Here is a 14,285-nt window from a genome sequence, read left to right on the forward strand (position 1 = left end):
CCGCTGCGACTGCACCAACATGGCGGAAAAGTATCCCAGGGTTCCCAGCTACGACGTCAGTGCAAGCCATGTATAGCTTCGGTGATATTTACAACTGTATTATTGCTCGTTGTATGCGGAGATATGGAACCAAATCCCGTTCCAAACGACGCGCAAACCATGCAAACAATTTCAGAAAGCCAAATTTAAAATGAATTTGGTAAGCGCGAGTCGGGTCTCCACCGAGATATGTGAGACAGGCGATTTTCCTATCCTTCAAACACTTTATTCCACTTCCCTTCCCATACAGCGCGATTGGGGTGCCCACCGGGATATGTGAGGCTGGCGTAATTTCCTTTCCTTAAAACAAGTTTATTTCGCTTTCCATCTCTTACAGGCGCAGTTCGGGTGTCCACCGAGATATGCGAGACAGGCGTAATTTCCTTTCATTAAATTGTCCAACGGGCCAGGCGTCGCGCCGAACGTGCAGTGGGATTCTGTGGACCCCTTGGCAACGCGAGAGACTTGGACGCCTCCATTGCCGCCCTTGTGTAATTCACTACTCATTGCTGCAGTGTTATTTCTGATTTTTTTGCATTTGATCATGGTTAAGGGTGGCCGCGCGCACCAACGCACGCAGCCCCCACTACCAAAAATTATATGCTCCACCGAAGCGGTGGCAGGGGTCAGCGCGGACGCAGTGCAATGTCCGAGACGCGCCTCGACCTGGAGGTTCCCCCTTCCCGATCGGGGAATCCTCAGCATTGGGTATGCATGCCAGAAATCTGCAAGGCCTGGCGAAGCCCTTCTCTGCGACCGTATAGACGTGACTGCGAATATTGTGTTATGAGTGAATTGTAGATCCAACAACAATGATGTAAAGCGCTAATTTTAAGCATTTTAGCTTTCACTAGTTACTTCGTGCGAGACCTTTACTTAATGTGCTGCTTATTTGCTTTAATTGAGAACTAAGTTGTTTAGTCTTGCCTAAAACTCTTCAATACGTTTTCTTTCTCCCCTTACGGTGCGCAAGCCGTGCTGGAAGAAACTCGAGCTTCAGCACCACAAGTCCCTGCGCGTGTGGCCTACGCCTGCCCAAAAACTCGCAGTGCGCCGGAACGTTGGCCGAGGCAGGAGCGTGGCCACTTGAGCTCCAAGCAACGCGCAGGGCATTGAATCACATCGACCGGCTTCACCGCGCACCGGACGGCAGCTCGCTGCTGCAGCGTATGCGCTCGCACCCGCGCTCACGAATGGGCGCGGCGCTGCTCGAGTATGAGCAATTGACACAAGCCCCCAGCCCCCTACGGCTCCTGCTACGGCCTGCAGCCTCGGAGGTACAGCTAGAGATTGTCGGCATTGCGGGAAAGCGGAGCACACCCCTCTGTGCTGTGCAGCAGCTGGCCAAAGCCGTCATACACGAGGAGCTCCAGGGCCATCTCCTCGTGTACGCCGACGGCTCAGTGGGCCGCGACAGCTGCTCCCTTGCTGCGGCAGCTACCATCCGCGCCCTGCGACTGCACAGCCAGCAACACGCAACCTTCCTGGGCTCCACCACGGCGGAGTTGATGGGTATCCGGGTCGGGCTGGACCTGCTGCTCACCCTCGGACCTCCGCCGCCCAGGAGTGGTCTGCTGTGCGACTCCCACGCCGCCCTCAGCCGCCTGCAATCTAACGGCCGCGGTACCCCACTAGTGCGCGAAATTCGCTCGCACATCAAGCGCCTCGCGCAGAGAGGTTGTGCCGTGCGTCCACAGTGGGTGCCCGGTCACTGCGGCATCGCAGGCAATGAAGAAGCTGACGACCTCGCGACCGCTGCACACCAACTACCTGCCAGCGATCTGCCCCTTGCGCTGGAGGACGTGCGTGCGGCCATCCATGACCATCTCCGAAAGCAGCACCCCGACCCACGCATCGCGGAAGGTGAGCGCATCGACAGTGTCACCGGCTGTCGCGCACTTACACGGTCACAACGTGCAATGATCCTCCGCGCGCGCATTGGCTGCGTGTGGCCCGGGGAACGACGAGTGCGTCACGGAATCGCGACGAGTGATATGTGTGACGGATGCGGTGCAATGGAAACACTAGAACACCTGCTCCTTCACTGTGCCGCGTTCGCCGATGCTCGTCGCGATATGCTCGCGGCCTATAGGGCGCAGGGCATACTACCAGACTCCATCAAGACTCTATTGCGTCCGCAGGGCAGTGCGCGCACTCGTGAGCGAACTTTGGTGAGCCTCTGTGCATTCCCTCGAACACACGGGCTTGACGGCTCGTCTGTTATCCGTCAGGAAGTTACACGCAGTGACCGAACGCCCCACTCCAGTTGTAACCAACACAGTGCAACGAGCGTGTGTGATTTAATTCCTCTAAATGAACTAATCACGCGCACAACCTGGACACATTTCTTATTGTGTAAATAGTTTGTATATATTACTTCTCCCCCTATCCTCTCTTCCTGTCCCCTCACCTCTTTCATTTCATTTCTCCATTCTGCCTGCTATACTTTATTTCCACTGCCCCAGCTCAGGTGCTTCAGTATCGATAGCAGATGCCGGGGCTAACAAAAATCTTTTCCTTCCTTTTTTACTATTATTTTTAATAAAACCACTACCACCTTCTCCCCTTACGGCGCGGTTCGGGTGTCAGCCGAGATGTGAGACAGATGCAGCGCCATTTCCTTTCCCCAAAATAATAATATTAATAATTGGTTTTGGGGGAAAAGAAATGGCACAGTATCTGTCTCGTATATCGTTGGACACCTGAACCGCGCCATAAGGGAAGAGATAAACGAGGGAGTGAAAGAAGAAAGAAGAAAGAGGTGCCGTAGGGGAGGGCTCCAGAATAATTTCGACCACCTGGGGATCTTTGCCGTATTGCATGGCGCTGTCCCCTTGCACGCTGGTCCAGCTGTCGGCATGCAACGAGATGCTGAGCGCAGAACTAATTTTAACGCGATAGCGTTCAGGCGCTCGTGTCGCGGAAAAATGGTACCCATAGCTGCGATAAAAATACTCTTCGAAAATACTGCCATGTATACCAATGTTCCCATGTGTGAAACGGGACAGGGCAAAACAGTACAGCTGAGCGGTGCTCACGGTGTTAGGTTTTCGCTCGCGACGAGAGCAGTGCAAAAGGGGAAGTACAAGTAAAGCGTCTCAGTAATTTAGACTGTCTTATAAAACGGTGTCATATCATATTGCTACCAAAACTAATTACAATAAATGGAGAATGGCACGCTAGCTGTGAATATTTGTGATACTTTTGACGCAACCATTTAGTAGGGTTGTATTGTTCAGCACATGAATTTTCCTAAGATTTCAATTGATTGGCACCAGGCAGTGCCTGATTTTTTCCGGTTTTCCTACCTTGGGAAAAACAGAATAATAATAATAATAATAATAATAATAATAATAATAATAATAATAATAATAATAATAATAATAATAGGTTTTTGGGGAAAGGAAATCGCGCAGTATCTGTCTCACATATCGGCCTACACCTGAACCGTGCCGTAAGAGAAGGGATAAAGGAGGAAGTGTAAGAAGAAAGGAAGAAAGTGGTGCCGTTATGGAGGGCTCCGGCTTTAGCGTTTTTCCTCCATAAAAAACGCAGTCGCCGCGGTCGTATTCGAACCCTGATACTCCGGATCAGTAGATGAACGCTCTAACCACTGGCCACCGCTGCGGGTTCGCATTTGTACCGCTGTCATGGCATTCGCTGGACGGGCGGCTTTTGGAAGCTTACTACGTCCGGGTGATGGCACAAATGGAAGAAAAAAAACGGAGGACGTTTAAGCTTCGCCTTTAAGAGTGGAACGCGACAGCGTGTTGCAGCACTGCCAGGGAGTCCAAGGAACGCTATCGCCCGTTCGGCGCGACGCCTTGCACGTTAGACAAATCGCTCTGCTACCCACCCCGTGAAACGGACGCGCGGAGCGGCAAACCACGTAGAAGCGCTGCCAGGCGCCCTGCCGAAACGCGCCGGACTCAAGTCGTAGTCGTAGTTCGTCGGCACATCGTTCTCGACAAACCCGATGCCACGAACGCCAGCATAGCCTCCGCGCCGAATGAACGGGCAGCAAGCCGCAAGCTTCGTGGTTAACGCGCTTTGGATAATAATAATAATAATAATAATAATAATAATAATAATAATAATAATAATAATAATAATAATAATAATAATAATAATAAAAATAATAATAATAATAATAATAATAGGTTTTGGAGGAAAGGAAATGGCGCAGTATCTGTCTCATATATCTTTGGACACCTGAACCGCACCGTAAGGGAAGGGATAAAGGAGGGAGTGAAAGAAAGGAAGAATAGGTGCCGTAGTGGAGGGCTCCGGAATAATTTCAGTCACCTGGGGATCTTTAACGTGCACTGACATCGCACAGCAAACGGGCGCTTTAGCGTTTTTCCTCCATAAAAACGCAGCCGCCGCGGTCGGGTTCGAACCCGGGAACGCCGGATCAGTAGTCGAGCGCCCTAACCACTGAGCCACCGCGGCGAGGCGCTTTGGATGTGCGCTGCGTTGTTCGCCGCTCACCGCGTGGTTCCTGCGTGCCCGCACGGCCCCACTGCGCCCGAACAAGAGATACGTCACACGCGTGACTTCCTTTCCTTGTAATCAATTTTCATTGCATTTTTCTTTTCCTTACGGTGCGGTTCGGGTGTCCACAGAGATATGTGAGACAGGCCTCACTTCATTTCCTTAAAACCAATTGTCATTTCTTTTTCCGATCCGGAGTTCCCGGGTTTGAACCCGACCACGGCGGCTGGGTTTTTGTGGGGGCAAAACGCTAAGGCGCCCGTGTGCTGTGCGATTTCAGTGCACGTTAAAGATCCTCAGGTGGTCGAAATTATTCCGGAGCCCTCCATTACGGCACCTCTCTTCCTTTCTTCTTTCACTCCCTCCTTTATCCCTTCCCTTACGGTTCGGCTCGGTTCAGGTGTTCAACGATATATGAGACAGATACTGCGCTATTTCCTTTCCCTAAAAACCAATTATTATTATTAAGGCCCCGCGTTCACAATCTCACCGGCATTGGTTGCGAGCTATACAAGGTGTCCAGGCTAACTTTAGCCAAGGGTTAAATATATAAGGTATTTAGGTAGGCCAGGGAAATTACATACACCTACCAACCGGCTTGCGCATCATAGGCAATATTTTGTTTTGCAATTAATTAATCAGCAACTAAGATAATTTTTCTAAATGCGTAAAATATTGCCTTTAGACAGAAAATATGATTAGCAAAGTTGGAGAGCACTTTCAGAAACCCCCATTCCATTTATTTGCGATAAAGAAAGCCTCACGTGTATCTTTTTTTCCGAGCGCCAAAGAAAGCCAGCGAAATACAAAAAAGTCACATGACTAGCGCATTCGCGCGCCACGATTGTGCTGCTCTCAATCCTGGCTTAAGTGAATGAAATCAACTGCAGGCGTGGCGCGACGATCCCATTGCTCCCGGCAGGCCGATATGTCGACGGTGTTTGCATCGTCACGCTTGCAGCCTGGCTCGCGCGGGCGTCACAACTACCGTCGACATATGGAACGAAACGCCAGCTTTTGTTTCGCTGACTGGACATGCAAAACGTAACGCAACAGTACTGCATTTTCGCTCGCTACTCCCTCCAGCAACTTCTGTCATCGACGCGTCACTTGTCATACGGTAACACTAAACACACCACACAAATAATGTAAGAAACAGCGCACCAGAAGGCATACTTTTTGCTGCAACGGCAGTCACAAGAAAATTCTGTGTTGCACGTGTGTCGTCCTGCTAGAGGGTCATCTGACAGCGCCGCATACGGCGGACGCGCGCTCTACGGGCGGGCAGAATAACCTCTGACGCTTCAGGCATGTTCTTCAGGAGGGATTGCTTATTACAGGCGGGCGTCCGCAACACGCGATTCGTCACATTCAGCGCATGCGCGTTTCTTACCGGCAGTGTCATTGCGTGCGCAAGATCAGCGCGCATTTCCTGTTGAGTGTCTAATGGCGACTTATTCTTCGATGGATTTGTATTCTTCTTGTCCCACAGCAATGTTCGTCGGCACAGCACCTACAGAAAATGTGAGTCTTTCACGTCATTTTCGTCTGTTCGACTGCACTGAGAGTCGCCCTCCAGCAGGGATCATAATAGTTTGGTTTGGTTTATGGGGGTTAACGCCCAAAGCGACTCAGGCCATGAGAGACGCCGTAGTGCAGGGCTCCGGAAATTTCGACCACCTGGGGTTCATTAACTGGCACGGGATCAAAATGATTCATTACAGCGATGTTCCGTTTCATGTGGCTTGCTCATCTGCATTGTTCTTTTGATGGAGTTTTTATTTTTATTTTTTCAAGTTTTAAAGGTTGCCTTCGTAAGCACCGTTCGTTGTCGGTGGTAACCACGGTGCGAAGGCATCACTTCGAAATCCATGAACATCGGGAAGCAGATCCTGATTACAGCATAGATCGATTAATCTACTGAGTGTATAGAAAGCCTACACTGTCTAGCTGCAAGTATTTTCAATGGAAACCCCGAAATTAATGTTGAGTTCTTCGTCTCAATAGCTGGCGTCCGTGGGCACGTTTTCTTCACAGCGCACAATATGGCGTCTCATTAGAACGGGCATGCGAGACCCCAGTTCTACAATCCATTCGCATCGACAGAAAAAAACAGCCAAGCGGCCTTAATCCAAGGCGTAATAGAGGGACAAGTAGAAGGACAGGGCCAAGTACATAGTAGTTTTGTGGGGAACCAAAAAAAATCTTTTGTAACATGAATCGCAAGTGTACGACGGCGGCGTCCACTTCCCCGACACGTGGGAATAGCGCAAGGCGGCAGCGGTCAGACGCGAGGCCTAACGGAGCCGAGAGAGTTACACGCTGCGTAGTAGACATGGAAGGTCACCATTCATAAAAAAAAACAGTGACTTTCAATTTTCTTTTTTTCTTCGAGGAAGACTCCAGTTTTCTAGAAATGCCTCAGTACGCGGTTATAACGAAATTGAACATGCAGCCTCCACCGGCGTTCATACTGAAGCCGGGCCGGCCTTGGGTCCCGGTTCTCTTTAGATGGTACCAAAGGTCGCTGTAAGAAGGGTCGCGACTGCCAGCAGAGCACAAAGGTGCACTCCTGATTTATCCCCTCGATGATTAGGATTATGGTGTCAATTATTATGCACTAAAAGCTACTCAGCCACCTGTAACGACGACGAACGCAACTGGCTAGGACGCCCCAGACGAAGAGCTACATTCTGAAGCAGATATGTTCCCTATCGTCACATGTCATCATCGAGCGCCACCGTTTTCAACGCAGATGGCAAGATCAGGGGGGGGGGGGGCGGGGGGAGGGACAATTTCCGAGTATGTTACAGCGCTCTGCGGGACTTGGTGAACGCGTGCTACTATAGCGCGTCTGAAGAGAGGCCTTGCGACCAGTTCATAATGGGACGGGCGTCTGAGAGAGTCTGTGAAAGACTATTGGTACTGGGATGATCAGTGATATTATAGACGGGTGTCCGCATTGCAACGCTGTGTAAACAAATAGTGGCAGGACGATAGGTGGTTTGACGCAGTAGTGCAACTTGAGAGGACATATGCCGCACCGTCCGCATCAGAAGTGCGTCTGGCGACGAGGCAACGGACATAGTCAAGCCAAAAGAACAACTGCAACCAAATTAGTATGTGCGGTTTAGATGTTTTCATTCTTGATCAGTTGAGTGGATTGTTTTGTCTTTTTAGGTGTGCACTTTGTAATTCGCTTATATAGGTTTCATGCGACTAAATGGTATAAAATATGGGTGTCTTCGCCTAATAAGCGTTCTTTCGTCTACCCACTCGACCAGTCAGCTTTGTCTCCCTCCCTTGTAGGGCTTAGGCCCCCACAATTTTTTTCTTCGATAAAAGTTATTCGCTCTCTGCGTCTACAAAGAGGAGACAAACGAGGGAGCCGGAGCATGGGTGAGCAAGGGAAAAGATAGTATTGGAACACGGCAGCGTTTCGATGGAGGCCAAACGCTAAGGCGTGTTTGTGCTGTGCAATGTCAGTGCGTGTTGGGATCCCCAGCTGGTCGGAAATTACTTCCGGAGGCCACCCTCTTTCTTCTTTCACTCCCTGCTTTATTCCTTCTATTACGGCGCGGTTCATGTGCCCGCCGATATATGAGACAGATACTGCGCCATTTCCTTTCCACAAAAAAAACAATTTTTCAAAAATCGATTTTCCTTCCTTTCCCTGCGACCCCGCCGCGGTGGCTCAGTGGTTGGGGCGCTCGACTACTGATCCGGCGTTCCCGGGTTCGAACCCGACCGCGGCGGCCTGCGTTTTTATGGAGGAAAAACGCTAAAAGCGCCCGTTTGCTGTGCGATGTCAGTGCACGTTAAAGATCCCCAGGTGGCTGAAATTATTCCGGAGCCCTCCACTACGGCACCTATTCTTCCTTTCCTTTCACTCCCTCCTTTATCCCTTCCCTTACGGCGCGGTTCAGGTGTCCAAAGATATATGAGACAGATACTGCGCCATTTCCTTTCCTCCAAAACCTATATTAATATTATTATTATTATTATTATTATTATTATTATTATTATTATTATTATTATTATTATTATTATCCAAACGCGCGTTAACCACGAAGCTTGCGGCTTGCTGCCCGTTCATTCGGCGCGGAGGCTATGCTGGCGTTCGTGCATTGGTTTGTCGAGAACGATGTGCCGACCGACACTACGACTACGACTTGAGTCGGCGCGTTTCGGCAGGGCGCCTGGCAGCGCCTCTACGTGGTTGCCGCTCCGCGCGTCCGTTTCACGGGGTGGGTAGCAGAGCGATTTGTCTAACGTGCAAGGCGTCGCGCCGAACGGGCGATGGCGTTCCTTGGACTCCCTGGCAGTGCTGCAACACGCTGTCGCGTTCCACTCTTAAAGGCGAAGCTTAAACGTCCTCCGTTTTTTTCTTCCATTTGTGCCATCACCCGGACGTAGTAAGCTTCCAAAAGCGCCCGTCCAGCGAATGCCATGACAGCGGTACAAATGCGAACCCGCAGCGGTGGCCCAGTGGGTTAGAGCGTTCAGCTACTGATCCGGAGTATCAGGGTTCGAATACGACCGCGGCGACTGCGTTTTATGGAGGAAAAACGCTAAAGCCGGAGCCCTCCATAACGGCACCACTTTCTTCCTTCTTCTTTCACTTCCTCCTTTATCCCTTCTCTTACGGCACGGTTCAGGTGTAGGCCCGATATGTGAGACAGATACTGCGCGATTTCCTTTCCCCCAAAAACCAATTATTATTATTATTATTAATTATTATTATTATTATTATTATTATTATTATTATTATTATATTATTATTATTATTATTATTATCTGTTTTTCCCAAGGTAGGAAAACCGGAAAAAATCAGGCACTGTCTGGTGCCAATCAATTGAAATCCTAGGAAAATTCATGTGCTGAACAATACAACCCTACTAAATGGTTGCGTCAAAAGTATCCACAAATATTCACAGCTAGGAAAAACGCTAAGGCGCCCGTGTGCTGTGCGATGTCCAGTGCACGTTAAAGATCCCCAGGTGGTCGAAGTTATTCCGGAGCCCTCCACTTACGGCACCCTCGTTCCTTCACTCCCTCCTTTATCCCTTCCTCACGGCGCGGTTCAGGTGTCCAACGATATAGGAGACAGATACTGCGCCATTTCCTTTCCTCAAAACCAATTATTATTATTTATTTCCTTGCGCTGCCGTCGCGCGCTATCAGTTGGGGCAGTGGCGTACATTGCGAGGAGGAGTAGTAATAATAATTGTTTTTGGGGGGAAAAGAAAACGGCGCAGTATCTGTCAGTGCATGTTAAGATCCCCAGGTGGTCAAAATTATTCCGGAGCCGCCTCCACTACGGACTTATTTGTTCCTCTCTTCTTTCACTCCCTCCTTTATCCGTTCCCTTACGGCGTGGTTCAGGTGTCCAACGATATACGAGACAGATACTGCGCCATTTCCTTTCCATCAAAAACCTATTATTATTATTATTATTATTATTATTATTATTATTATTATTATTATCTGTCTCGTATATCGTTGGACACCTGAATCGCGCCGCTAGGGAAGAGATCGAGGGAGTGAAAGAAAAGAGAAAGAGGAGAGGTGGCGTAGTGGAGGGGCTCCGGAATAATTTTCGACCACCTGGGGATCTTTAACGTGCACTGACATCGCACAGCACACGGGCGCCTTAGAGGATTTTTCGTTCACGGGGAGGGAGGAGGGATTTTAACGCGATAGCGTTAAGGAGCGCGTGTCGCAGAAAAGCCGGTGTCGTTGGCCGTGAGCGAAAAGATTACTGTGATTAGCCTCAGCTAATTCAGGATATACAAAGCGAAAGATATCGGTGTTCACGATGTTCATTTATTATCGCGCGACCAACGACCGCGCGGCATGTCAGCGTCTTATATACGGGCGAGAAGCAGGGAAGTCTGCGAGATTTCGTGCAAGTGCACAAATTACTCTCATGGGAGCATCATGTGCTACGCTGTTTCTTTCGTGAGGATACATGCTGTGCCGCCTGCCTCTTAGTCGCAAAATAAAAAACAGGTTTTCAACGGGTTCCACATGAATTCAAATTGAATGCAATTGGTTCCTATTGGATAATCCAAATGGACTACAGTAGTCCATTAGTTCCACGTATATGCGTGTTCAGGAAAAAATCTAACCATTTGGAACCAGTCGCATCGGTCCCAACTGGGAACCTAATAAAGCAGCGTCAGAATGCAGTTCTTGCAGGTACTTGCGCTTCTTTCACGGCACATGCAGTATGCACCGGCGAAAGGTCATACTGAAGATAGAAGCGTCAGACGGAGAAAGGACCATCCAGAAGATGCACAAGTTCCTCAATAATGATTTTCACCTATTGTATATATGTACCCCCCCAAAAATTATATATATATATATATATATATATATATATATATATATATATATATATATATATATATATATATATATATATATATATATATATATATATATATATATTACAGCGACAGCTCTCACTATTCCCCGCGTCTGCGCGTTCGTGGTGCTCTGGTGCTCAAACAGCTTTCTTCAAAAGGGGATCGGTAGCAAAGAAAAAAATACAGGATTGCACTTAAAGGGCCGCAGAAAGGGGTGTTTGAGCTTGGCTTTAAAATGCTTGCACAGCGTAGAGTACAGGCCACCGAGCGTCCATGCCGCGTACGAGACCTCAAAAGCGAGCGGGAAATTTACAATACATTTTTAAAAATGACCGCTTTCGCACCTCGCGGCGACGCGCTGTGCCGGGCTTTCACGCGAAAATCTGGCAGACAACGTCACGTCGTGCAAATGACGTCAGCAGTCGGGGGTTATCATTGGTTCACAGCGCCAAATTCTTGCAGACGTCACGCGCTACCGCGGTCGCGGCCACTCCGCGCGCGCCGCAGCCGGCGGAGGTAGGGGAGGGGCCGCGTGCATGCTTTCACATTCACGGCACGCAAGTAGTCCTAAGTGCCCTCCGTATTTTTTCTTGCACTTTTAGCGCATCTTAAAACACAATTTTCCTATAGTATACTTAATCTCCAGCCGAGTCTGCAGCAAGGATATGGTCCACCTACCAGAATTGTAAGAAAAAAAAACAAGTGCTCTGTGCTGTCCCAACTTTACTGCTTTGCTTTTATGGTCGGTTTATTCGGGCAGAGCCGCATAGTTCTGTGTTAAAGAAAAACACATCGGGCAACATGAGATTGTTTCCTATTTCAAGCAGTAGTATTCTGCATGTTTAATTGCAAATATGCGAAGAAAATTTCCTGTCACCTTTGTATAGAACATGTACTTTTCGATGAAGCACAAAGTGTTTTCAAGCGGACATGGTGAATTCGAGCAGCACAGTAACGGTCATAACAATACGGAGCATGCTTCGGCAATAAAACTTTGAGGTTCGTAATACACATGCGACTAAATTCAAAGCACATCTAGGGTGTGCATAGGCACTCCGGGCCAGCAGCAGCAGCAGCACATGTTAAGAGCTGGTGCAGTTAAGAGAGCCATGCTCTTTCAGCAGTCCGAACCTTCGGAGATCGGATCTCAAATTAATTGCGTGCATAGCTGGATAACTACACCATATGACATCACAAAAAAGCGCACAAAAAATCAGTGAAAATGAAACTTAACCGCCAAAAAATCCAATCCATAGCACACACAATCTACCAGATGTCAATCTGAGGCAATCTTTCCGGCATGCCGCGGGCGGCCATGGTAGATGAAGTGCAGGGCAGCCAGCTTTCGTTCTAGTCGATAGTAAGAAACTATGGCTGGCAGCGAGGGGTAGGCAGTAACGTGCACTGTGTTACGCTTAATTAAACATGTCAATTCCATTCATGCCAAGATGTAGCAAAAATAAAGTGTACTAGAAGAGCACAGTTGGCTTACTCCCTGGTCAAGCTTCTGCTAAGCACTATACTAACTATACCCCTGCTAACAATGTGCTGGGCAAATCGCCGAACGTTTCGAGACGAGGTATGTTACAATCGAGTTTTTCAGTGTAGTGAAATTTGCACAACATAATGTTGCGACTGTTGCACCAGTAGCCATGAGTTGAAATGGCACAAAGAAAACGAGTTAATTCTTATGCATCGTAACTTGCGGCCTAAGAACACCACCGGTTATGCCCTAGGCATGGCTCGCAGCCAACCAAGTTATATCCAGTGGATATTCACCAATCCACAAGATATCAATGTCCACATGATGTTCACAAAAGCACATACTACGTCCATATATCTTCAGGCTGACGATAGTGGACGTCCATATAGCATTCATATCATGCCTATATATTGCATTCCTAGACATTCAGAGGATGTTCACCAGATATTCAGCCAGTCTATTTTCAGGTTGGGAGTGGGCTGCTGTCCCATTTATTTTATGCACTGTACAGCTCACAACAAACAAATATGATGCAAAATATGACAAAGAGAGACTGAGCAAAAACCAACAATTGCTCATTACCCAGGACAGGAAACTTCCATCTTTTGTACATAATCTGGGAATCACATTTCAAAGAATGCATGCATAGCAAGAAAAGTACACAATTGTCCCTGATAAATGCGATTTCATAAACATGTCACAAAGTATCATTTTCTTGGTACGCACGTTACCTGAAATGTCATTTCCAGCTCGTGCAAGACAGAATGAACATACATGTGTAATGAAGTTGTTAGTTGGCACCCTATATGAACTTGCATCATACTCATTCTGTTCTAGTAAGCCGTACAATGCTTAAAATAAACAAGTATAATCGAACAGCAGCAGTTCTCGTTTATTCAGAATATTCCACCACATGGGATTACATGGGCAAGGAATATGCATAGGCACAGGCTTCAAGTATGGAAGAACATCAAGGAATACAGTCACTTGTGTTTTGCCCTCAGCCATATTTATTGCCCAGTAGCCATAATGATCAGCATCTGTTGCCACCTATTCTTTTACTCCAGGTCCTAGGAGGCCTGTGAATATAACAGTACACCGTGTTGAACAGTAGTGATGAAGCAGCAGGAAATATGGACAAAAAAATGGGTGCACAAGAATATGCTAAAGTTAATGTTTTGCCCACATGACTTGGGTATCTTTACTGAAAAGTAACAAGAGCAAAAAGCATGCGATAAAAGCCAAGTACACAATTGTGCATCCACCACCTTACAGAGTTAAGACTGAAGTAGCTGTAATGCAAACAGTAGCACAAGTTTATTAGTTTACCCTCTAAGTCAGCTAGAAGCATCAAGGAAAAAAGTGGCACTAGTGAAAAAATAGGTATGGCACAAGAGGAAAGAAAACAGAGACCGTTAGTCAAAAACACAAATATTTCGTTAGGTTTGGAGCAGTTCAAATAAAAAGGAATCCTTAGATAAAAGCAGACCAAAATCCCAACAAAGGTGTTAGTGTACCAAGATCAAATGCGACAGTGTGAATGCTCAACATGAAAAAGAAGACCAAGCCACAGCAAACTGAAACACAAGGACAATAACCAAGAATTTCAAGTACATATATGCAACGGCACTTTTGCAGAGGTTAAAAGAAGTTAGCATGTGCAGTACAATAATGAATAATGTCGGTTGGCGACTACAGTCGGATAAAACTCAAGAATGAAGCGGCAAATGCCGCTCAAAGCAGGCCCTCCATACAGTGGCATCAACAGGTTCTCATCACATGCTGGTCAATCCACTTGCACCAGCTAGCGTGACATCGCAGATGAAAAGGGATTAACCACTGCGTCATGAAAATCGATCCACGCCATTGGCGCCAGATGTACAGTTCACCTCACCCCT

At 47.8% G+C, this 14,285-nt stretch overlaps 1 protein-coding gene and 1 non-coding gene across 3 annotated transcripts in view; one reads left to right on the forward strand and one right to left on the reverse strand.

Annotated features, from left to right (window-relative positions):
- Window positions 1-588: 588 nt before the first annotated feature.
- LOC144116599 (U1 spliceosomal RNA) lies at window positions 589-755 on the reverse strand. The gene has a single exon (XR_013311925.1). It is a non-coding gene; the product is annotated as a U1 spliceosomal RNA (small nuclear RNA).
- Window positions 756-5,917: 5,162 nt separating this feature from the next.
- LOC144132799 (carboxy-terminal domain RNA polymerase II polypeptide A small phosphatase 1-like) overlaps window positions 5,918-14,285 on the forward strand; it is an 88,130-nt gene continuing 79,762 nt past the window's right edge. For both annotated transcript variants that reach the window (XM_077665463.1, XM_077665471.1), the window contains exon 1: window positions 5,918-6,057. In XM_077665463.1, coding sequence (XP_077521589.1) covers window positions 5,980-6,057 — 78 coding nt within the window. In that variant the 5' untranslated portion in view covers window positions 5,918-5,979. The remainder of the gene's footprint in view (window positions 6,058-14,285) is intronic.

The sequence above is a fragment of the Amblyomma americanum genome, chromosome 1 (assembly GCF_052857255.1).
Source record: "Amblyomma americanum isolate KBUSLIRL-KWMA chromosome 1, ASM5285725v1, whole genome shotgun sequence".
In the NCBI taxonomy this organism is placed as follows: Eukaryota; Metazoa; Arthropoda; class Arachnida; order Ixodida; family Ixodidae; genus Amblyomma; species Amblyomma americanum.